General features: G+C 48.7%; 1 protein-coding gene across 1 annotated transcript in view; it reads right to left on the reverse strand.

Moving 5' to 3' along the window:
• The window catches only part of ACAA2 (acetyl-CoA acyltransferase 2), a 173,936-nt gene that overhangs the window by 129,306 nt on the left and 20,014 nt on the right, over window positions 1–24,616 (reverse strand). Inside the window, exon 2 of the mRNA XM_085629668.1 lies at window positions 13,991–14,157. Coding sequence (XP_085485794.1) covers window positions 13,991–14,157 — 167 coding nt within the window. The remainder of the gene's footprint in view (window positions 1–13,990; window positions 14,158–24,616) is intronic.

Here is a 24,616-nt window from a genome sequence, read left to right on the forward strand (position 1 = left end):
GGGCCATGAGCCTCCTGATTTGACATTGTTGGACTGTCCTGATTGGTTGTTACCATGTTTTTTCTAATCTACCTTTTCCCAAGTGTTCATGGGAAATGTAGTTTTTATTATCTTTAATAATAGTAGCTAGGAAATGTTTCCTTCCAACAAAATAAGAGATTCTGGAATCTTCTGAGTAAAGGAAGCTTAAACAAGTACACAAAAGTGCCTTCACAACTTTCGAAGATCCTAAAAAGGGACGTAGCAACAAAGAAAGGACACCAAAAAAAAAGAAAGCGAAAGGGGAGTAGATTTTATAAGAAAAACTGTCTGGATTCATTGACAGAGAAGAAGTGATGGATTGAATGTGTGACACTTATTCTCATTCGAGTAAAGAATGGGACAAGAAAATGCAATTCACATGACGTAATGTGGCTGCCAATATGAGGATTGTGACTGAAATATTTATTTATTTATTTTTACCAGCGGCGGTTCATTGCTCAACTCATAGCATGTAATTATTTTCGCTTAAAGGTTCCATGTATTCATTAGAGACTATTATGTCTGACTGATTAATAAATACATGCTTCAATTATTACTTTGCAACATTTGGTAATAATAACAATTTGTGTTTGTTAAAGGTACATATCTAAGTGTGGTTTACAATGAATGTTTTAATTACTCCATTTATTTCCCTCAATTTCCCAACATTTGGGAGGTTGGGAGCCCTACTTTCTTTTGCCATGAATAAAACTCATCCTACATCAAACCGGATTCGCAAAGGGCGATGCTGTAGCCGACTCTATTTTGGTAAGGTCAATATGTTGCCGCACTGATTTAATGGTCAGCTCAAAGTACTTTGACAATGTATGTCTAAGTACTTCCTTGCACTGTGGTTCAGCACAGATAGGAAAGCAGACAAGCGGTATTTGCTTTGATGGAGTTTCCTCTAAGCTTCGTAGTGTCATACCAAATCGGTGTCTGTTTCTATTGTTCTTCCGGTCATGACTGCGCATGCAACGAGTGTTGTATTTGCTTTCAATCACTTCAGTCCCAAGCCAATTGGAAGAAAAGTAGAGAGTCTTTTACACCTTGGTCGGTATATCCCCACAAGATGTGTGCTTGTGCTGTCCTCTTCCGTGGCCCCTGAAAAGTGAAACAATAAAGGTTTTCTAAACAATGTTTTTGTTAATTTTCAGAAATGTATGTAGGTATTCACCAAAATTGACCTTTGTTTTTAAAAAAACATAAAAGGCGTTTGTGTACTCTTCACAAGACCCTATGCTGTAATTTAGGTTTGTAACATACCTGCTATAAAGTTTTGCTCTTGAACTTTGGTGTACTTTGTGCAGTTCAACTTTGTGTTAGGAAGTAGTTATTTACCATTGCCTGCCCTCAAGTTACTGCTCTGCATTTTTAAGTCTTGTCTGAGACAGAGTATGCGCTGTATCTTGCAAGACATTTTGTTAACTAAAAAGGGCTTGAGCACGCCCACTGTGTATCATTCGCTGGCTTCATTCTCATTTATATTTTCTGGCTCCTGATTGGTTGGTACATGCCAGGTTCACTTTCTCTTTGTTCATTTGTCCTTTCCGTAAAGCATGGACCAAGTACCGATTGCTTCTTTTTAATTAGTGTCCTTGTGCTGCTCACCCTGGTATTAAGCTACTATTTTTTTTTTTTACCTTTCTTCTTTCCCCGTCGTTCTTGATGTTGCTTGTTCCCAGTTTCACATTCTGCTTCAGTATGTATAAGGTTGTCTTGCTCCTGGTTTTGCTCCATACTGTTGCTGTCACCGATAGTTTGGTTCCCTTTTTATTTTCATCCCCTCCCCTTCTATTCTTTGTTGCAGCAGGACACCACCAGCAGGCCACAAATAATTAGTTGCTGTTCGAACAAGGATTTCAAAATACATGAATGGCTTTGTGCTAGTGCTATTAAGTTATCACTTGTTTAGTTTGCAACAAAGTGCTTTTGGTAAATGCTTCATAATTTATAGGTGGTCTTGGGCAGGATTATAATGTTTCAGGGAAAACAATGTTTTAAATTGGTTTATGCTCGCACAATTTTAGGTTTGATAGTGTATTCCAGCATTGAAAATAACCTTTTGCTCGCTTAGCTGCTCCTGTTGCCCCCGCCACCTCTTGCATAGCGTGTACAAAGTAACAAAGATTACCATGTCATATTATACAACATTATAATATACAATCACAAGCCATACCATACAATGACAAACCATAGCATATCATACCATACTATGGCAAGCCACACCATAACATACTAGAGGACAGGTCACACTATACAATAACAGGCCATACTATACAATGCCAGACCATACTATACAATGACAGGCCATAACATACTATACGAAAGCCATATCTCCTCCTTCCGCACCGACAGAACCCAGAGGGTCCGCCTCCCTCCATTCCGTTCTGAAGCCACGAAAATCACCTGCGGTGTACCCAAAGGATCTTCACTCAGCCCAACCCTTCTCAAAGTCTACATCGCACCGCTCGCCAACATCGTCCGATCACACAACCTCAACATCATCTCTTACGCCGACGACACCCAGCTGATCCTCTCCCTCACCAAGGACCCCGCCACCGTCAAAACCAACCACCACGAAGGAATGAAGGCCGTCGCCAAATGGACGACGAACAGCCACCTGAAACTGAACTCGGACAAGACAGAGGTCCTCATCCTCGGCTCCACCACCTTTGCCTGGGACGACTCCTGGTGGCCGACCGCACTGGGGCCGCACCGACACCCTCTGACCACACACACAACCTGGGGTTCATCCTGGACTCATCACTCTCAATGACTCAGCAAGTCAACACCATCTCCTCCTCCTGCTTCAACACCCTCCGTAACCTTCGTAAGATCTACAGATGGATCCCCATCGAAACCAGAAGGACAGTTACACAGGCCCTCGTCAGCAGCAGACTGGACAGCGGCAACGCCCTCTACGCTGGAACAACGGCCAAACTTCAGAAAAGACTACAACGCATACAGAACGCCTCCGCAAGACTCGTCCTCGACATCCCCCGCCGCACCCACCTCACAGCTCACCTGAGACCGGCGCTAGCTCCCAATTAACAAGAGGATAACCTTCAAGCTCCTCACCCACGCTCACACAAAGCACTCCACGACACCGGACCAGTATACCTCAACAACCGTCTCACCTTCTACACCCTGAACCGCCAGCTTCGCTCCACTGACCGTGCTCTCGCCAACGTCCCACACATCCACAGGTCGACCACCGGTGGCAGATCTTTCTCCTACCTCACTGCCAAGACATGGAACACCCTCCCTACCAACCTGCAACAGACTCAGGACCTGCTGACCTTCAAGAGACGACTCAAAACCTGGCTGTTCGAGCAGTAGTTGCACCCCCTCCATCTCGCCTCAGCGCCTTGAGACCCTCACGTGTGAGTAGTGCGCTCTACAAATGATTGATTGATTGATTCATCTTATACGACCGGCCATACTATCTAATAAGGGGTCATACCATACAATACAATGACAGGCCATCGCTATCCATACAACGACATATCATACTGTACAATACAATGTCAGCCCATACCATACTAAACAATGATAGGCGGTACCATTCCACAGAATGACAGACCATACCATACAACGCAATGACAAGCAATGCCATACCATAGTATACAATGGCAGAATGTGGGAGGCTGGCTTAGTATATGATGCTCACTTATGTGAGTGTATCACCCTGAACTAATCCAGTCGACCATTATGGTGATTTCAGTGTTTTAGACAACCTTAGAAAGGCTCTCTAAGTGGTAGCTGTTGAGAGCCGCCTTCAGGCTTAGTCTAGGAGGAGTGTAAAGCAGCTCGGTTTACCAATATCCAATCCTTCGTGTAAGCCAATTGAAAAAGAACCCTACAGTGTACTTCTAAAAATAGATATCTATTACAATCACCAAAATTATAACATATCTTCTGCTCGGAGATATCCTGTCAATGCACACAATACTTCAAAATAAAACAATAAGAAGCACCAATACACAGTGATCCCTTGGAGGGCGACCACACCATATATCAAGATAGTGGAATGCGAACCACAATAGTGGATTAGATTGGACCCAGTCGGTGTAGAGAGTCGGGGACCCAAGAAACCACCCCAGGTGAGAGTCTAGGTACCCCACGATAGTCATATGTCAAGAGGATACACAACGGCGTACTCAATACTACTTAGGGTATGTTGCGGTTCTAGTCTTGAAGAGAACAGACCCTTGCCAGTGGACCCCAAAGACACCCTGTGAAAGTCAGATACCATCGGAATCAGGATACCTACAACCACTGTCGAGCACAATCGAGGATTCAGGACGAGACTGCAGTTGCAGAAGGATGAAAGAGTCTGTTGAAACCCGGGCACGGGTTCATGTCGAAAGGTACCTGAAAGCAGAGGGAACAGAGTCTATGCCACTCCGGGTCGTCCAGGAGGCATGGAAGACGAAGGCCACTCAAGTTCAAATGAAGCAGGTCAGTCGATAAAGAGGCCTCAAGTATGAGTACACCGAATCGGTAGCTCTACCCGAGCCACTGGGATGCTGAAGACAATAGAGTCCATCCGTCCAACCAACCGCGTCTGCACGGGTCAGTTATAGCAGGGACAGACTCATTAGACAGAACCTTTCCATACATCAGACTCCGTTGATACTAGCCGGTCGTGGTAACCAATGCGGTTACCGTGTGATGAAGCGATGCAGCGTCGCGGTGCACAGAGGTTTGGTTGCGGGGCATTCAACGAGGGATGCTGGCCTCAACTCGACGAGAGGACAACTCAGGCCTCGAGGGAATACAGAACCACCACCTATTGTTGCTGAGCCTTTTAGAGTGTGATGGAGCCCAGGGTCGGCAGACAGGTCGATCGTGTTGTGGTGCCTGCAGATGTAGGGGGAGTAACTCCTTCACTCCAAGGGAGATAGATTCCTTTGGAAGTCTTTAGATGTCCACAGGCCCAGAATGGAACCTGTATGGAACACAGACACTGATGGTGCAGCGGGTTTGCAGGAAGACGAGGTCAGGAGCAGACTGAGTCTTCTCAGTTGCAGTCTCGGTCCGGAGCAATGGACAATGTAATCAGTCCGGCACAGTCAGCACGACTCTGCCAGGGTGTCCAGATGGTAAAAGTTGAAGAGGGGTTGCAGTTGACTAGAATCCCATGACGAATCTAGGTTCCCACCCACAGGTAAGCCCTTAAGTACCCTCAGGAGAGGGTTGGGATGATTCAGGGATACGTCCCAGAAGGGTCTGGAGGGGAGGATACTCCCATGTCCCTTGTCCAGTTTCACGCCAAAAAGGGGGCCAACGGCTCCCTGAGCTGGTCTGAGTATTCAAGGAGGGCACCAGATGTACCCCTCAAGCAAACTATGTGGCGCTGGGAATCACCCCCACCTCAGCCTAATACACTAAATCCTGTCTAGAAGGTGGTCACACCTCCCTGCGACGGGAAATCTATTGTCCTAATTTCCTCCTGCTAGGGCTTGGCCCAGCAGTAGGAGTGCAGAATTGTGTCTGTGGTCGGCAGCAGCTCGAGGTTGCTATCGGGCCCTGTAAGATCGGTCCCGGGAGCACAGAGCTTCCTAGAGGGACCCTAGCTTGGATGGCATCATACCTCCAACACCAGATACGGTGTTGGAGGTATGATTCTAAAATGTTTGATTCCAAACATGCACAGGTTTGTTCCGGCCAGTTTAGAGAGGGTCATTGCGTAATGACGCATGGCCTCTCTATCGTAATGGGACTGAAAGGCCTGCTAGATGGGTTACTTATAGGTTTCAAGTGCTGTGATGTTGGATATAAGGGAACTTACATCTCTTGGGAGAGGTGCATGCACCAACCCACACAGGCCGCAGTGGCAGGAACGTAGTCATAGTTTGAAGGGTCCCACATGGGTGGCATGCTGTAGCCCATAGAGGGTCCCTGGGGTACCCAGGCCCTAGGGGCCTTAGTACCATATGCTAGGGACTTACAAGTGTGCACCAGTACACAAATATGAATGTACCGAGGTACTCACCAGGGGGAGGAAACACAGGGACTGGAGTCCTGATTAGGAGGATCCTAGTCAGAAAACAGTAGATCACCAGCAAAAAGTGGAGGTAAACATGAAAGCAGGTACTACACAGACCATGAAACACCAGATCAACGCAGTCTTCTCCACCTGCTTCCACGCCCTCGCATGCTCCAAAAGATCTTCAGATGGCTTCCAATCAACACAAGGAAAACCGTCACTCAAGCCTTAGTCACCAGCCGGTTGGACTACGTCTACAGGCTCTACACAGGAATCACCAACCAACTCTGGAAGACACTAACTCAGCTGCAAGAATCATTCTCAACCTTCCCAAAAGGACTCACATCACACCCCTACCTCAGGAACCTCCACTGGCTCCCCATCCAAAAAAGATGACAATTCAAGATGCTAACATGCCTGCAAGTCCCTCCACCACTAAGGGCCAGCATACATCAACCACCGCCTGAACTTCCACCAAACCTCCAGATACCTGCGCTCTGCCTCCGTCTCCCTCGCTGACACTCCCTGCATCCGTTGACACTACAGTGGAGGACGCTCCTTCTCCTACTTCGCCCTCAAGTCCTGGAACGATGTTCTTCAACACAGTACATCATCCTCTCTTCCTGATGTCAGAAAGGGACGCAAGATCTGGCTTTTCGACTAATCCCAACAAGAACCTGGCGCCTGGATACGTTTGTGGGTGATTAGTCGCACTCTACAAATCCGAGCTGATTGAGTGACCATACCAAACTATCCAATGAAAGCCCATACATACCATAATGACAGGCCAAACCATATGTGACACGTTGGGTTGACGGGGTGTGAGCCCTTATCAGACAACAGCCACAATTCTTGTCAGGGTGAACCACAAAAAGTCACTAAATTAACCTGTGCTTGACGCTCTGGTAGCTTGGCACAAAAGCAGTCGCATTTAACTTCGCTGCAATGTGTAAAATATTTATGCAGTACTCAAACTTTAATAAAGTGAAATCACAACACAAGAAAAATCACTAACCAATTAAGAAAAGGAGAGTACATTTTAATACATTTACGAGCTCTAATAATGACAAAAATGCAATCAGTAGCACCGGAAATATGCAATTTTAAAGATTTCAGGCAAGATAAGCGCCTAAAAGCAGAAAGCCCCACTCACAGTTTAGTCCCACTAAAAAAGTTACGTTCCAAAGTCTAGCGTAACGATTTCGGTTTGGGGTGGAGGAGGCCGCAAGGAGCAGGGAGAGTGTTGTAGATGGTTTTTGCTGTACAGCGAAAAGCAGGCCAGGAGTCACGAACAGTCGTCGCTGTAGGTCAAAGATCCTGTTTGGCATCACGGATGGTTATTGCTGGAGATTCCTGTTGGTGGTCACCACGGGCTGTCAATGCTGTAGCACGAAGTACAGATCTTGCGTTGTCAATCGTTGCTGGCTGTAGCGCAAAGAGTCAGGTTCACAAGAGCTTTGCATTGGCAGGTGATGAGATCTTGGTGCGAACCGGCCCGTTTGCGAAGACCCGAAAACTTCAGGATGTTTCTTTTTATTCAAGGGGGAGCCAAATGATGCAAAACCCAGGGTCCGCCTAAGGGCCACCTCTTGAGAATTAGGAACTCACTTCAGCATAGACCAGCAGGGCTCAGGAAGGTTCAGTGCAGCAGATCAACTTGGCAGTTGGAAGGAATTCTCTGGAGCTTTTTTTGTCTCTATAGCCGAGAACAGGAGTCAGACAGCTGACTCGTGGAGTCCATTCTGCCTGGGATGAAGTCTGTAGGCCCTGTATTCCTTCTCAGCAAGCCAGGCAAGCCTCAAGCAGCAAGGTGTCCTTCTGTAGTATCCACAAGTACAGAAGTGTACAGAAGAGTGGGTCTGAGGTTCCCCTTTTTATACCTGGTGCCCACTTTGAAGTGGCAGAAGCTTCTGGAGTTTCCTTCTACCGAGGGGTCTGGAATTTCCTGCCTCTGCTCTGGTCTAAGTTTGTATGAGGGCACAACAGGCTAGCCATGACAGGCCATTCCAAACAAGCATTAAAATGCAATAGGTCTCGCCTTTCATTAAGTTAAAGCCATTTGCTATACAATACCATTAGCAAAGCAAATGGCTTTAACTTAATCAAAGGCAAGACCTATTGCATTTTCAATGCTTGTTCTGGGATGACATGGTGTCTGCCACATCACAACCGGCTGAGACTCTATTACTCATCTCCTTGTTAAAAAAAACACAAGGAGTGCAGTTGCTAACAGCCTATGTTATATTGTTGTATTTCATTGTTGCCATCAAAACAACAACGAAGGGATATAAGCAAACCTTCGGGCAGACAGAGCTGTGGACGGAAAGGAGAGGAGAAAGAAATGTAAGCATGACTTCCGGGCAGACAGAAGCGAGGACACGCAGAGGTCAGGACAGGCAGCGGTGAATGCATGAGGGAGACAGGTGAGGGCAGAGACCACAAAGAGGCCAGGTACGAGTGGAGAGAGGCGGGGACAGGTAGGAGCGAGGCAAGCGAGGAGGTACAGGTCCTGGGAGGCAGAGGCGGGTGAAGCCAGAGGTAAGCCTGGCAGGGGGACAGAGATGTACTTAGAAAAGAGGGCAAACAGGTTAAGGACAGGCAGAGGCGGGCCCACTGGTGGCAGACAGGTGAGAGGGGCATGGAGAGGCCTAGCTAAAGGTGAGGACAGGCAGCCATTAGGAGAAGTCGAGGGGAGAAGACGAGGTGGACATCGTGAGGAGGGGCAGGTGCTAAAAGAGGACGAGGTGAGGGCAGAGGGAAGGACAGTCATTGAATAGGACAGGCAGAGTCCCGGACTGAGCTGAGGACAGTCAGTCAGTGAGGTCATGGCAGAATAGATGACAATCAGAGGAGGTTGCCATGGAGATGGGAGACGAGGGGAGGCCGGCGGGGTCAGGACTTTAAGTGGGCCGGGTCTCACCGGGTCTGAGCACCGGCAGTTTTTTTAAGGAGGCCTCCAAACGGGTCTCTATCAGGCTCTGTTTTGTGCCCTGGCACAGGGGGTCCAACTTTTTTTCTAGCGTTATAGGGGAAGGGAAATCCTTTAAAGAGTCATTTTCTCTCTGGATTTCTCTTCTCTTTTCAGAACTCACGAGCAGCAACATTGTTGTGGTGTCACCAGGGCTTTATGTTGAAGCTTTTTCAATATTATATACATGCCACAGTTGCTGCTTATTTATCTTATGCAACTAACAATCATTGACAAAGCCAATAGTCCTGACTGTAGGTAGGTTACTTGTTGTATCATATATCTGGATGCAAGACAGAAACAGCAAAATACCAATCGGGCGGCACTCTATGCTAAGCACAAACATTTTAGGTATGTGTTTTTAAGCCACACCCTTAATTACATTGGCCGCGCCCCCTTGAGAGTCCCCCCCCCCCCCAGTTTTTTCATCCCACTTAAAGCCCTGGGCAGGGGTGAGCTCAAAGAGGGCAGTCAGAGGTGGGCACCGTCAGGGCATGAGTAGGAGGAGCGGAGGACACAGTGGGGGCAGAGACAAGTGTAGGTGGGACAGGAAGAGGTGATGGCAGTGAGAGCACAATGAACACACACAGGTGAGAAGGTCAGACAGAGGTGATGACAAGCAGAGGTGAGCGCAGATTTTCGGGAAGGTATGGAAAGGCACAGGTGAGGCTACTGAGAGATGGATAGAGTCAGACAGGTGAGTGGGGCAGGGAAAGCGGAGGGCAGACAGGTGAGGTCAGTAGAGGCGAGTACAGGGAGTGATAAACTCATTAGGGCAGGAAGTGATTGGCACAGAGAGGGCAGACAGGTGAGCAGGGCAGGCCGAGGCAAGGATAGAAGTGAGGACAATTAGTGACTAGGACAGGCAGAACCACGGCATATGTGAGGAGTTAATAGATGGGCACAATAAAGCCAATCAGGTGTGCAGAAGAGGAAGAGTATAGGGCATGGTTGATAGCAGTGAGAGGTAGGCAGTCAGAAGGCAAACAAGTGAGTGACATAGGTAGAGGCAAGGTTAGAGGTGAGGACAGACAGGTAAGCGCTCAAGAGGTCAGACAGAGGTGGCCACTGTAAGAGCGGGCAGGTGAGGGTAGCGAGAGCGTGGGCTCCGCGAGGGTAGAAGTGACGACATGCAGAGGCGAGGACACATATGACGCCAGTCAGAGTTGGGCACACAAGTAAGATGACGCACACCCTGGAGGACACTCAAAGGTGGGGACATACAGGGGGCAGGGCAGATGTTAGGACAGGCAGAGGTCAGCGCAACAAGAGCAGAAAGGTATGACCGACAGACCGGACCGGACCGACCAGAGGTGACGCGGCCCTGGTATGTATAGGCGCGGATGTCACCATGCCATGCTGCAAGGGGATCACTCCGAGGGACTTACCAGGACCAGCCAGGGAGGTCGGGCAGTGCCCAGCTCCGGAGAGCTAGGGCCTCGTGGGGGGTGCGAAGGGTGTGTGTCTACCCACAGCTGGCTGGGGTGTATACACACAAGGCGTAGTGTGTGCCCAACTAACTCAAAGTTCATCACAAGTAAAGCCCATAGGGGTGTCTGCTTTCAGCCATGATCAGCCCATAAACTGGAGCCGGTGGGGCTGCCCCAAGCCAGCAGAGGGGCAGCATGGGGAGCAAGGCAAAATGGGACAAGAAGAGGGGCTCCGGGAACTAGCAGGGGAGCCGATAGAAAGAAAGAGGGGAGGGGGAGTAACAGGGTGGCGAGGTAGGGAGGAGGAGAGAGGGGATAAGGAAACGTGGGAGGGGCTTAGGAGAAGGAAATCGGGGAAGTAAGAGGATTGGATGGGAGACGGGGAAGGCGGAGAGTGGGGTGGAATGGGGAAATGCAGGAGGGATCATAAACAAGTGACGGCAGAAGGATGTCTAGATAAAAAAGCGCGGTCCGTCATGGGACGGACAGAAGATGTGCACGCGGGGACTGCCTTTACTGGCAGGGGGAAAAAAAAGTCCCCAGTGTATCACGCCGCCGGTAAAGCATCCAATCCCCGCGTGCACGTCTTCTGTCTCGTTTGTCTCCCCGCGTGCACGCTGGAATCGTATCGATTCCAAAAGGCCTCTGCATGGCAGAGCAGCGCATGCGCTGCTTTCGCCAGGCCGAGAACTAAAATGGACAGGTCATCCCATACTATAGAATAACATACCATACTATGAAATGACAAACCATACCATACTATACTATACGACCGGCCATACCATACAATGACAAGTCATACCATACTATACAATGACATGGCATACCATAGAAGGAGACGCCATACCATCCCATACAATACCATATATTACTATACAGGGACAGACCGTACTATACTATAACAGGGCAATCTATTGCATCCCATACAATGTCAGGTCATATCATACCATACAATACAATGACAAATCATATACAACATACCATACCTTACAATGACCGGCCATAACATTCTGTACAACAGAAGGCTATACATACTATGTTTTACTATATAATGGCAGGCCAAACCATACTATACCATGGCAGGCCATACCACATCATACTGTTCTACCCAATGACATAGCATACTATAAAATGGCAGGCCATACCATACCAAATTGTACAATGACAGGTCATAACATACCATAACAGGCCATACATACCATGCCTTACTATGCAATGACAGACCATACTATAGTATTGCAGTCCATACCACAGAATACAATGACAGGCCTTACCGTAGACATACCATATAATAACAGCCCATACCATGCTATAAAATGAAAGGCCACACCATACCCCCCTATACAAAGACGCCATACCATACAATATAACGACAGGCCAGGTCCTACCGTGCATACTTTACCACATAAGGACAGGGCATGCCATACCATATAATGACAGGCCATACATACTATATAATGGCAGGCCATGCCATACCATACCGTACTATACAATGACAAGCCAGACCATATGAAAGGCCATACATATTATATAATGTACAGGCCGTACATACTATATAATGGCAGCCCATAACGTACTATACAATGACAGGCCATACATATTATATAATGTACAGGCCATACATATTATATAATGTACAGGCCATACATATTATATAATGTACAGGCCATACATACTATATAATGGCAGGCCATACCGTACTATACAATGACAGGCCATACCATACATTGATAGGCCGTACTGTACTACATGGTGATGTGCCATACTATACAATGACAGACCATATTATGCCATACCATACTATACTATACTATACAATACAATGACAGGCCATGCCATACCATACAGGTTCAGGCCATACCACACAATAACACAGACAGGCCATACTCCATTATGCCACACAATGACGGGCCATACCATGCTATACAAAGGCAGGCCATAACATACTATGCCCTATTTTACCACACAAAAAGCATCATACAATCATAATATGATGTACAGTATAAAAATCCTTTTGTACAAAATGGCTAAAAAAACATTGAAATTGCCAATAGATCATGCGCAGGCCAGAATTATTGACATTGTCAATGCTTGTTCCCTTAGCAACCCACTTCTCTACCACTGTTATGTCTTAATGAGGCTGCCTGCAGTGGGCATGCTTTTATTATTTTTTTAAAACACTACATTGCTTTGTCTCCTTTTCGCCCACGGTGTTGCTTACTTAGCACCTTGCTTCGGTTTCTAAACAGGAATGTTACCTTTTCACCATTTATGAGAAGCATTATTTCTTTCTGCATGATTTTCATCGCCTGATGGTATTCTTATGAAATCTCTGGCATAGCAGCGCTATCGGATGATCTGGCCTCCGACATGAATAGAGTGGTGTGCTCTTTCTTGAACACCATATTAGTGACCTTTACCTTTGTAGCCATTGTATTTTTTTACTCATCCACCATGCTATTGCCTGTTAATGTTGTGATTATCAGAAGTTACTATTTCTTTATAAATGTGAAATATTGCTGCACTTCGTGTCTTTTTGCCTTATTGGAAATGAAATTGAATGAAGTAAGATTTATAACGCGCCCTAATTCCCGAGGGTGTCTAGGCGCGGTGTTACTGCTGAATTGGCTAACCAGAGAGTGGATGTTGGATAAGTGCATTTGAGCTAGTTGTTGAACAGCCAAGTTTTTAAGAGTTGGCGGAATGCCTGAAGATTGCGTCCCTTCTTAAATGTCAGGGAAATGGAGTTCCACAAGCTAGCAGTGCCCGCCACAAAACTTCTGGCTCACCCTGCCCTCACATGAGGTGGTTTTAGCACTAGGAATTAACAGATTGGAGGAGGACATTGACTGCATCTGCATCTCTGGGATGAACCATTTGAAAATCTGTGTAAGTTAATCGGGGCCAAGCCCATGTAGCGCTTTAAAGGCAATAGAAAGGGACTTGAATTTGATTTGTCTTCTAACTGGTAGCCAGTGCAGAGATGGAAGAGCATAGGTCACTGACTGATGTTTTGGAATAGCAAGCAGCAGGCGAGCTGCTGCATTTTGGAGGACCTGCAACTTGTTAAGAAACCGTGATTGTATATTGAGAAAAAGCCCATTGCAGTAATCAATTTTAGACTGGATGAGTGCCGCAACCACAGCTTTCTGGAGCTCTGAAGGAATGAAAGATAATATTTTCCTGAGGGTTGTAATCTTAAACTTAGCCACCTAACTACAGGTACTAAGTACTGTGAGAAGTTGTAAACACCACATTTTGTTACCTGCATCATTTACTTTTACATGTTTTAAAAGATACACACAAATCGGTTGACTACCATCATTCCCTTTGCATTGTTACTGGAGGCATTCATATTGTTTTAGAGAGTAGCCATCATCAGAAGAGGTTTGACTAATTTGCCACCTTGTTTATACATACCATACCCTAATAATACATGTGTCAATGGACCACCCTTCTCACACTCCTCACTGTGAGGGGCTTCACTGCTCCCCTGACTGGTTTAAGATGCACAAATACCTTTCCTTACAACGTGCACTTAAAAACAATAAAAAAAAGGCAATGCCATGTACCCACCTGCATCACATTACCAACAATAACACTGTCCACCATTTCTGGAGCCACTTTGCCAGCAGACAGTGCAGCTTTTGCAGCAATTGTGGCTAAGTCGGTGGCTGTGTGGTCTTTCAGAGCTCCTCCATAAGCCCCGAAGGGTGTCCGCTTGGCAGATACAATAAAAACACCTTCAAAGAAAGAACAGACAATCACTAGATTCGGAAATTCGCATGCTTAGATCTATATATACGCACATTTTCAGTCTCATCTGAAACAGACTTCTTTAGTCAACATAAAAACAAAGCCACATTTCAATGCATTGCTAAACTACTTTCTTCAACACATCTGCTACCTGACGTCTAATTAAAAGCACTAAATAAATAGATCGAAAGAGAAATAATGTATAATTCGTAAAGCATGAAGTGTAATAGATTATTTAATGTTACAAGTAAATATCAGGGTTAAGACCATTTCCTAAAAATAAATGGGTAAAGACCGTTTTAACCTAAAAGCATCGAAAATGTGTGTATAAGAACCGCCCTCGATATTTTTTTATCCAAAAATGACAATCATTTACGGCAGAAACCTCTGTGCCTACAAAGAACCAAATTGTTAAATTAAAAACCACCAATATTTGTCCTAACAGTAAAATGTTTCTTGACAGCGATTCATATTTTTATTTAAAATTAGTCTTTATTTAGTAACAGCCTTTACTCTGGGCTTTTCATAAAATGCTGACGCAGGTGTATTTTAGAATATGAATTTCGATGGAGTCATTCACATATTTTTTCCAAAAACGCTGATTTATATTAAAACTGCAATATTTCTGCTGCCATTGCTTAATCATTAACAGTAGTTGCGTACTTTAGAAAATGCAGATTTGCCTTACAAGCCCCAAAGCCCCTCTGTACCCAAGGTGGTGCGGGCAATAGTTGGTGCAGTATTGGGGATGCCGCCTGAACTAAAGCAGTCTAAGAACAAGAATACGAAGACTTCAAGGATGCAGATATAATGAATAGGTCTTGGGGCGGATTCAAATTTGTCCTCTTACAACCAATGTTCCCTCTAATTTTTTTCCTCCGAGTGCGGCAGTGTGAGGTCTCTGTGCGCTCCAGCCATGGCAATGTGCGCCAAGAACCCGACTGTGTGTGTGGGTGCAGCGACAGGGGTTCGGCCCCGGGTTCCGGCTTGATTGTGCAGATAACTGACCTAGGTACTGGAACAAAGGAGGCCTGTTTGATGGGGCAGGCAGGGCAAGTAGCAAGTAGCAATAGCCCTGGCAATTTTGCCGCACCGGCTCCCATCCACCAGGGGTAGGGTGGCGTGGAGGTGGGGCATGTGTCAAGCACTGCTGCTTAAAACCGGTCCCCAGCTCTGGTGCTTTTGTTACTGAGGGCCAATATTGCAGCATTGCTGCAGAACTGCCCCCAGTAACAAAACTGGCCCCCACAGCTCCAAAACTGACCCCCAACCTTCCATCCTCCCAGGCAAACGCCCGATACCTGCTAAGGCCAGTCCAGCCAGGGGGATAGACTTCGTATTGGTGACTGGCATACAATGCTTGTGTCATGTTCGAAATGAGAAAGTGCAGTGCAGAGCATCTACAACCACGACACAGCTGCACTAATATAGGTTAGGAAATCGGGGCAACTAGCCTCATTCCACAGCGCCAGTAAAACTCTTCTTTCCTAACTAACAACACAGCAGCGGCTCACGGACATCTTAATGACTTTGAGCGCCCTAGGCCAAACGTATTTTGGGGGCGTCTGCGGATCAGATTTGAATTCATGATCCAGTTTCAGCTTTCTCGTGTCCTTTTCGCCAGATCATGAACAGTGCACAGACCCACTGGTTCAAATTCCAAATGTGTTGATAGTTAATATTCAGGAATAGCGATGTACTTTTCCAATATTCTAACACAGTAGAAACTCACTAATACTACTGCAAATAAATCACTGTAACATCCTCCCATTTCTCATATCTGAGATCCTGTTTGGATATCAAATAAACATGTTTTATGGATGTTGCATGAAACAAAAACACATTTGTCATAAAATGTCTAATATAATCTCACACATTACCCAGATTAAAAATAAATGAAAGGAAAATGCTATTTGCAATAATTTAAGAATTATTCAAGGTCATCAGGGCAAGACTCTGCAGCACAGAGCTGGCTCTACCAAGGAGGGGGTTACCCCACTCTTTAAAACTGATAATCATGAGTTCACTTATCAGCTCTGAAGATGGTTTCCTGGATACGCGGAGGGGGAGAATGTACATAGAAGTCCACCATGTGTGCTTTAAGAGTCACTAATATATGTTAGTGTTTTGAAAGCACACGTGGTATTTTTAGGCTTGTTCAGGGCTTTAAGTGGGATGAAAATACTAGGGGGTCCCTCAAAGGGGCGTGCATGATGTAATTAAGGGCGTTGCTTAAAAACACATAAGCTAAAAATCTGTGCTTAGCATAGTGTGCCGCCCGACCGTCATTGTGCTGCCTCTGTCATTGCATCCAAAAAAAAATACAACAAGTAACATTATACTTACAAGTCAGGACTATCGACTTAGTCAATGGTGGTTAGTTGCAAAAGATAAATAATCAACAACTACGGCTTCGTTGAATAGAATATTGAAAATGCCTCAGTTCTGAAATGATCAGACTGTGAAAAATCTATAAAAAGTCCTCTGAAGTTACACCAAAGGCTTTGAGCAGTTGCACTGCTGCAGAGTTGAGATTTTCTTTTTACCCTGAGGGTGAGGGCAAAAATGAAGAGCCTGATAGGGACCTGTCTTAGCACTGTCTTTTAAAAACTCAGCATCGGCGGGATCCAGCCCACTTAAAGCCCTGGGCTTGCTGCATGCATTTTGTTAATAGAGCGTGGCTGCATGCATGAATACTTTAAAAAATGCACACAATCTGCCCGCAGCCACGCTCTATTAACAAAAGGCAGCAGCAAGTCCAGAAGCAAGACGTGTGCTTTCAGAATCACTAACATATATTAGTGATTGGAAAAGCACACGTTATGTTTTTAGGCTTGCTGCATGCCTTTTGTTAATAGAGGGCTGCAGATTGCGTGCCTTTTTGAAAGTTTTCATGTTAATTGCAGAGCCCGACATACTAATATATGGGGCTGCATTTAACATGCAAACTTTCAAAAAGGCACACAATCTGCAGCACTCTATCAACAAAAGGCGTGCAGCAAGCCTAAAATACGACATGTGCTTTCACAATCACTAATCCATATTAGAAATTGTGAAAGCACACGTCGTGCTTTTAGGCTGCTTCATGCCCTCTCTTAATAGAGCGCAGGTGGGGGGAGATGGCTGCTTTTTTTAAAGTATTCATGTGGATTGCAGCGCCCGTCATGGTTCTACAGGGCACTGCGATTAACATGAATACTTGTCTCTCGGGGATGTGCTGTGTGTGTGTGCGCGCTTTAAAGAAGACACTGCGCGCTTCGAGTGACATGGGTGTGTGCACCATACAGGGAACATTGGGCCTGGCCTACAAGTGCTATCCTCAAAGTCCTGGACCCTTGGCTGGAGTCATAGTGTACTACTTCCTGCTTGTTTGAATTTGGGTTTGTGGTTGAGTGAGGTGAAACCCTACTCAAACAGCAACCACATTCTGTCAGGATGAAACAACAAGCTAACCGCAAATTAACCTGTGCTTAACCCTCTGGTAGCGTGGCAAAAAGCAGTCAGGCTTAACTTAAAGGCAATGTGTAAAGTATCTATGGAGCACTTCAAATAGTATTAAAGTCAAAACGCAACTCAAAAACTTGTACGCCCATTTAGAGGAATAGAGTAAACCGTAATAATTATTTGACACCAAAATGACAAACATCCAATCGATAGTACCAGAAATATGCAAGTTTAAAGATTTAAGTAAAAACAGTGCCTATAAGCACTAAGCGCAAACTATAGATATCTACTCACGTCGGACTGGGAAAAAGTCACAGGTTCAGGCCAACCGCGATGCAGCTCTGCTCGGATACAGGGACCCAGTTAGACCCACTGAACAACAGTACCTTAAATCCTGGTTGTAGAGCGTTGCGAGATCCATCACCGAGCATCAGTCGTGCAGTGGAGGCGATGTGAGGTTCTGATGTGGAGCTGCGTCGCTCAGCAGCGGTTCTTGTAAGCTGCTGCAAAGCAAGGTCCAGCGTGGTCATTGAGGATACAGCCAATTCAGGGCTGGTGATGGAAGTCCTGCATCGGAGATGCGTCACATACCGGCTGATTTCAAGGACATTGCATGGATTGTGATGAGGAGTCCTGCACTGTTGTCGAGGACACCATCAACAAGGGGCTTACAGGGGAGGAGCCTAGCGCGCAACCAAGATGGCCGCGTAGGTGCGAGGCTCCCGAGGACCTCCGCGACCTCCTATCACTATCCTGAACATATCCTGTCCCAGATGAGGGGACTGTGTTGGTGACCCCGAGCTGAGGTGGCGCCCGTTTTCCGCTTCCAAATCGGACCTCGGACACCGACTTTACCACCGATCGAGGTTTGCGGCCTTCTCCTAGCCGAACCCCGGATTTGCGTTGTGGGGCGATCCAGTGACGAAGTGAATAACAGCGGCGGGCAGGGCTTGGTGGCTCGCGGAACCCGCACTTTCACTTTCGCTTTCGTACCCTCCTGGCTGTCTATGCGAGGTTGGGTCACGGGGCTTTGTGTGTTGGTGTGGCCTCTCTGGGGGACCCCGCCTGCCCGCCAGCTGTGACCCGCCCTGCAGATCTGGGGTGGCACCCCCCCGGAGCCCGTGGACCGGCTTGCCTGCCCTTCACGACGTGGCTGGTGCGATCGGGAGACTGGGACCATGGCCACGAAACAAGATGGCGATCGGGCAAAGGTAAAATCGACCCGGCGTGGCGCAGCCCAACAGTCCAACAGCATGGATCGCTATACCCTCCAGAAGGGATCTCCTGAGGTGCCCCGCAAGTCCCCTGAGGGCCCTACTGATGCCCCCGATCTGCCCACGGATCTGACTCTGCGGGATGTCATGGGCGCCATCGCCGAGATGAAGGCCTCTGTGGGCCAGCGTTTTGACACACTGGCGCAGAAGATCGACTCGGTCCTCGTAGATGTTGGCCTGATAAGGGCCGATCTCTCCAAGACCAACGACCGAGTTGATTCTTTGGCCCACACCGCATCGGGCCTTACGACAGATGTGGCGACCCTGCAAACGGAGGTGCGCCGACTTGCTCGGGCGAGTGCGCTAATGGATCGTCGCCTGGAGGACTCCGAGAGTCGGGCCCGGCGTAACAACATCCGTATCATCGGGGTGCCTGAGGGACGTGAGGAAGCGGCGGCGGACCTTTTCGTGGAAGACCTGATCGTCAACCATCTCCAGCCACAGGGGCTGAGTAAATTCTTTGCTGTGGAGAGAGCCCACAGGGTTCCCGGGGGAAGGCCTAAGGTCGGAGCCGCTCCGAGACCTCTCATCGCCCGGATTTTTAATTTTCGGGACAGAGACGCTATCCTGCAATCCTCCAGACTACAGGGACCGCTTAGACTTGATAATATGGATATTAATTTTTATCCTGATTTCACCCCTGCGGTCCAGAAACAGAGACTGAGCTTCCTTGGTGTCAAGCGCCGTCTTCGGGACCTAAACATCAAGTACGCCATGCTCTTCCCAGCTAAGCTGCGAGTGGAGGTGGAAGGTCGCACACACTTTTTTGATCGTCCCGAAGCGGCCGGGGACTGGCTGGATACTCTGTCTGGAGATCGGGATCGGGGTGGCGGGGGGGGAGCGGCCGGGGGAGAGGGCTCGCCGGATCAAGACTGAGGGACTAATATTAGGCCTCGCTCGTGACAAAAATGATGCCACTTTTTGACTATACGTCGGATTGCTTAATTTCCCCTCCTATGGAGGTTGTGTGGGGTCTCTTGGGGGTTCTCCCTCCTCCTCTGGGGGTCTAGTTAGTTTAACTATCTATGGGGCGACAGGCACACTGCACATTGGGGGGGCTGTCTGGGCTCATGCAGGGGTGCAGGGCGGGGGGAATTTTGTTGGGGTGGGTGGGTAGGGATGGGGCGTTGTTTGTTATTCTCACAAGGCAACCCTTTTTTTGTGTAGGCTCTACTGTGCTCTCGGGGGGACGAATGATGGTCTTTGTGTATGATGGGGGGTAGGGAATTGACTTTGTTGTCTTGGAACGTTAATGGACTGGGGGACAGGATCAAACGAGGTGTGGTCCTACAGTATCTGAAGCGACTCTCGCATGATGTGGTCTTCCTGCAGGAGACACACCTTATTGGCAATTCCTTCTGCGCCATGAATCGGCGTGGCTACCGCCTTGTGGCCCACTCGGGCTTCACGTCAGGCTCGAGGGGTGTGGGTATCATGGTAAAGAACTCGCTCCCGTTAGAAATTGATGAGGTGCTCCATGATGACAGGGGACGTTACACTGTCTTGGTGGGGAGAATGGAGGGCAAAGTGGTTGTCTTTGTGTCAGTGTACGTCCCACCGGGGTTGCAGTCGACCACCTTTGCAGATCTGGGGCGCCTCCTCCTTGGCCTTCCGGGGGGGGGCTTCTGGTGGTGGGGGGGGATTTCAACGCGGTGGTTTCTGGAACTGTGGATCGTCACCCCCCTAGGGACCTCCCCCGGGCACAGGCGTGGCTATCCGGCCTCTTGGATACACTGGGATTGGTGGACTGCTGGCGCTTAAAACATCCCACACAGTTGCAATACACTTTCCACTCGGGGGCCCATGGTAGTCTCTCACGGCTTGATTATGTCCTTGTCCCGGCGGCCCATGTCGGGAGGGTGGGGGAAGTGCGCCATTTGGCACGGGGTATCTCGGACCACTCCCCGCTATTGTTGCATGTTGATGTCTTTCCGAGGGCTGAGAGCAGGGTGGTCCCAATCAACTCCTGGTACCTGCGCGACCCCACCATTCGCGCTGACTTGATTAAATCCCTCCAGCGCTATTTTGAGGAGAACGTGGGGTCAGTGCCTTCAGCTATCTCCCTGTGGGAGGCCTTCAAAACAGTACTTAGAGGGGAGGCCCTATCCCTTATTTCCCACGCCCGGAGGCGTGAGCGGGAAGAGGTGACCCGGGTGGAGGCTGAAATAGCGGAGCTGGAGGGTAATCTAGAAGATGGGGTGACGGACGCTGCACTACATGTCCTCCAGCTCAAGCAGGCGGCGTATAGGGCCCTCGTTACGGAGGCGGCCAGGGGCCTTAGTAGAGAGCAACAGGGGCGGCTGTATGATGTGGGTGATAAGGCTGGTAAACTGATAGCGTGGTTGGATAAAAAGGAAAGAGCGAATCGTGTGGTCCCACTGATTGAGAAAACGAATGGTGTGTGTGTAACTGAACCAGAAGAAATTGTCTCATGCTTCGCGGAGTATTTCCGCGAGGTGTATTCCCCGGTCTCTTCTTGCTCGGAAGAGGATTCCCGTGCCCTGCTCAGAGATATCGCACTGCCTTCCCTGTCCGGGGAGGACAGGGTGTTGCTGGACGCCGCTCCCACCTCCGACGAAATTGCCCTCGCCATACGCTCGGTCGCTTCTGGCAAGGCCATGGGCCCGAATGGTATCCCTATCGAGCTGTACAAGCTGCGACCGGATACATTGGCGCCTCACCTCCGCGCAATGTTCCTTGCGGCCCACTCAGTGGGCTCCCTCCCGCTTGACCAGCGTCTGGCTACAATCGTGGTGATCCACAAGGAAGGGAGACCTCGAGATCGGGTTACTTCTTATCGGCCTATCTCACTACTGAATGCGGAGCCTAAAATTCTCGCTAAGGTACTCGCCAATCGGCTGGTCGGTGTGGTGGGAGATCTGGTTCATCAGGACCAGTCTGGCTTCATTCCCCATCGCAATACAGCCCTTAATCTTCGGCGTTTGCATGGGGTGCTTGCGCGCGTCCCATTCATACGGGAACCGGCCATTCTGGCGTCCTTAGACGCCACCATGGCGTTTGATACGCTTGAGTGGCCATACATCTGGGCGATGCTTGCTAAGTTCGGGTTTGGCCCAGGATTCATCAGTTGGGTCAAATTGCTGTATGCGGGCCCATTGGCACAGGTGGTCGTGAACGGAAGAGTATCGGCCCCGTTCGAGCTGGGCCGGGGCACGCGGCAGGGCTGTCCCCTGTCGCCGCTTCTTTTTGCGCTTGCCTTGGAGCCCCTGGCGGAGTGGCTGCGGTGGGAGCCTTCCATCCGAGGTCTCCGTTGGACCCCCGAGTATGAGGATCGCGTATCCCTATACGCTGATGACATCCTTCTGTACCTAGCCTCCCCACGCAAATCACTTATAGTCCTAGTTGATGTTTTACACTCGTTTGGTCGTAACTCCGGTCTCGTCATCAATTGGGCTAAATCGTGTGTGTATGTTCTCTCTGGGGAGGCTCCTATTCTCCCGCGGGGCTGTCCGATCCAGATCGCCCCGCAGGGATTTCGGTACCTGGGTGTCTTCATTACTCTGGACCCGGAGGCCCGGTATGAACGGAATCTGCTTCCCCCCCTCCAGCGTCTGCGGGTAGATGTCGCACGCTGGCGGCGCCTGCCGCTTTCGCCGCTCGGCCGGGCAGCATTGTTCAAGATGATGTCTCTGCCGCGTTTTCTGTACGCTTTGCAGAACACTATGGACTTGGTCCCGGCGCGCTACTTCCGCGAGGTGGAGAGTCTGCAACGCCGCCTGTTCTGGGACGGGAGGCCGCGCATTGCTCTGGCTAAGCTGACGCTCCCATGGTTTGACGGGGGGATTGCCCTCCCGGATATTAAACGGTACTATTGGGCCTCCCAGCTCGCTGCCATTAACCATGGCCTCTACGGGCCCGCCTTAAACCCGGCTTTTGAAATGGACAAGATACTCCTGCCAGGTGGCGACTACAATCGAGCGCTCTACTCTAGCGCGCCCGACGCTCGTCTGACGGGCCCCACGCGTGTCATGGTGCAAGTCTGGCACGCGGCCAATGCAGCTATGGGGTGGAAGGACCGTTTGACCCGGGCATCACCACTATACGCGTCTGAGCGGTTAGGTTCCCTGTGGACCTCTAAGGGCTTTGAGAAGTGGGACATGATAGGTATCAGTAAAGTGGGGGATCTTTGGACGAGGGGAGGATTTAAAACGTTCGATATGCTGCAGACGGAATTTCAGTTGCAGGGCAGTGAATACTTCCGGTATTTGCAGGTCCGTCATGCGCTGGGTTCCGTCTTCATGGATGTTGCCTCCATCCCGGAATATTCCCCCCTGGAAGATAGAGTGCTGGATGGGCATGTCCCGGACAGCACGATCTCACTTATATATAAAAAGCTGATAAATGACCGCTCGGGCCTGTTGACTGCCCTTCGTGCGGCTTGGGTTGCCGACGGGCTGGAGCTGGACGACGAGGACTGGACCTCCGCGGTGGCCTCCCCGAAGGAGGTGGCCATACCGGCTCGCCTTCGCTTCGTCCAGCTCAAGATACTCCACCGGGTCTACATGACGGGGCCAAAGCTTCTGCGTATGGGCTATGCCGGAGATGGGTTATGTAAGCGTGGGTGTGGTGCTTTGGGGACCTTTATGCATATTTTGTGGGAGTGCCCGGAGGTAGAGGGGTTCTGGCGTGGTGTACATGAGGTGCTGCGTCTGGTTACGCATGTGGCGCTGTTGCCTGAAGCGAGAAGATGCCTGTTGAATGTGTGGGAACCGACTGATTACTCAGCGCCGCAGACGTGGTGGGTGACTCTGGGATATATGGTAGCCAAGCGTGATATTGCTCAACTGTGGGGATCCCAGAGGCCCCCGACGGTCTCGGCCTGGAAAGAACACATGGACTGGTGCATGTTTCGCGAAAAAGTGGTGTATGTGGCGAGGGGTAAGCCTGGGACATGGGTGAAAGTATGGGGCCTCTGGAACGCCTACCGCGGGGGTATCTGTGCGCCGCCGCTGCTGCCTGATCCCTCGCCAGCCCCATCCCCTTAGCCGACTCATTCTCTCGCTGCCGGGCATTGGGTTCCCCCAGTCCTCGCTTTGCTCTCTTCCCCCTCTTCACACTTCTGTGTATAGTTGGGATCCCCCCTCTTGGGGAGCACGTACTGCTATTTTTGATTGTGGGTTGCCTTGTGGGTGTGGTTTTAATTTTTGTTGTTTTAATTTAAAATGAAACCGCATAATGGGGCCTGGATGATGTGGTTTTTCGACATTGTTATCTATTGAGAAATGCTCCTCCTGTAATACCACGTGTTCCATGTATATATGTTGTGTGTTCCTACTATTGCTAGCGGCCGGCCGGAAGGTTGTGGGCCCATACTTGTATACTTTTAAGACCTGTAATAAACGGTTTCAAAAAAAAAAACAAAAAAAAAAAAACAAGGGGCTTACAGTGAGAAGCCTGTGTTGATGGTACGTCTCACAGTGGTGGTTCCGATGAGGCTGCTGGCTGGGATGCTAAGTCCTTCGTAGAAGTGCCACGTAACAGTTCTGATGCAGACTTTTGTGAGGTGATTGCATTATATTTCACAAAGTCACTGTTCACTGAGCTGTTAATTGGGTGTTAAATACCTCAACAACACTTGCATTTGAATTTGCTATCTCCTTCAACACCTGAGCAACACTGCGTTTTTTCAGAACAAGAGTCCCATTCTGTAGCTTGAACTTAAGATGGCAAAGAAATGGCCAGTCTCTGAAATACCTCTAGGTTGTCT

The sequence above is a fragment of the Triturus cristatus genome, chromosome 2_1, assembly GCF_964204655.1.
Source record: "Triturus cristatus chromosome 2_1, aTriCri1.1, whole genome shotgun sequence".
Lineage (NCBI taxonomy): Eukaryota > Metazoa > Chordata > Amphibia > Caudata > Salamandridae > Triturus > Triturus cristatus.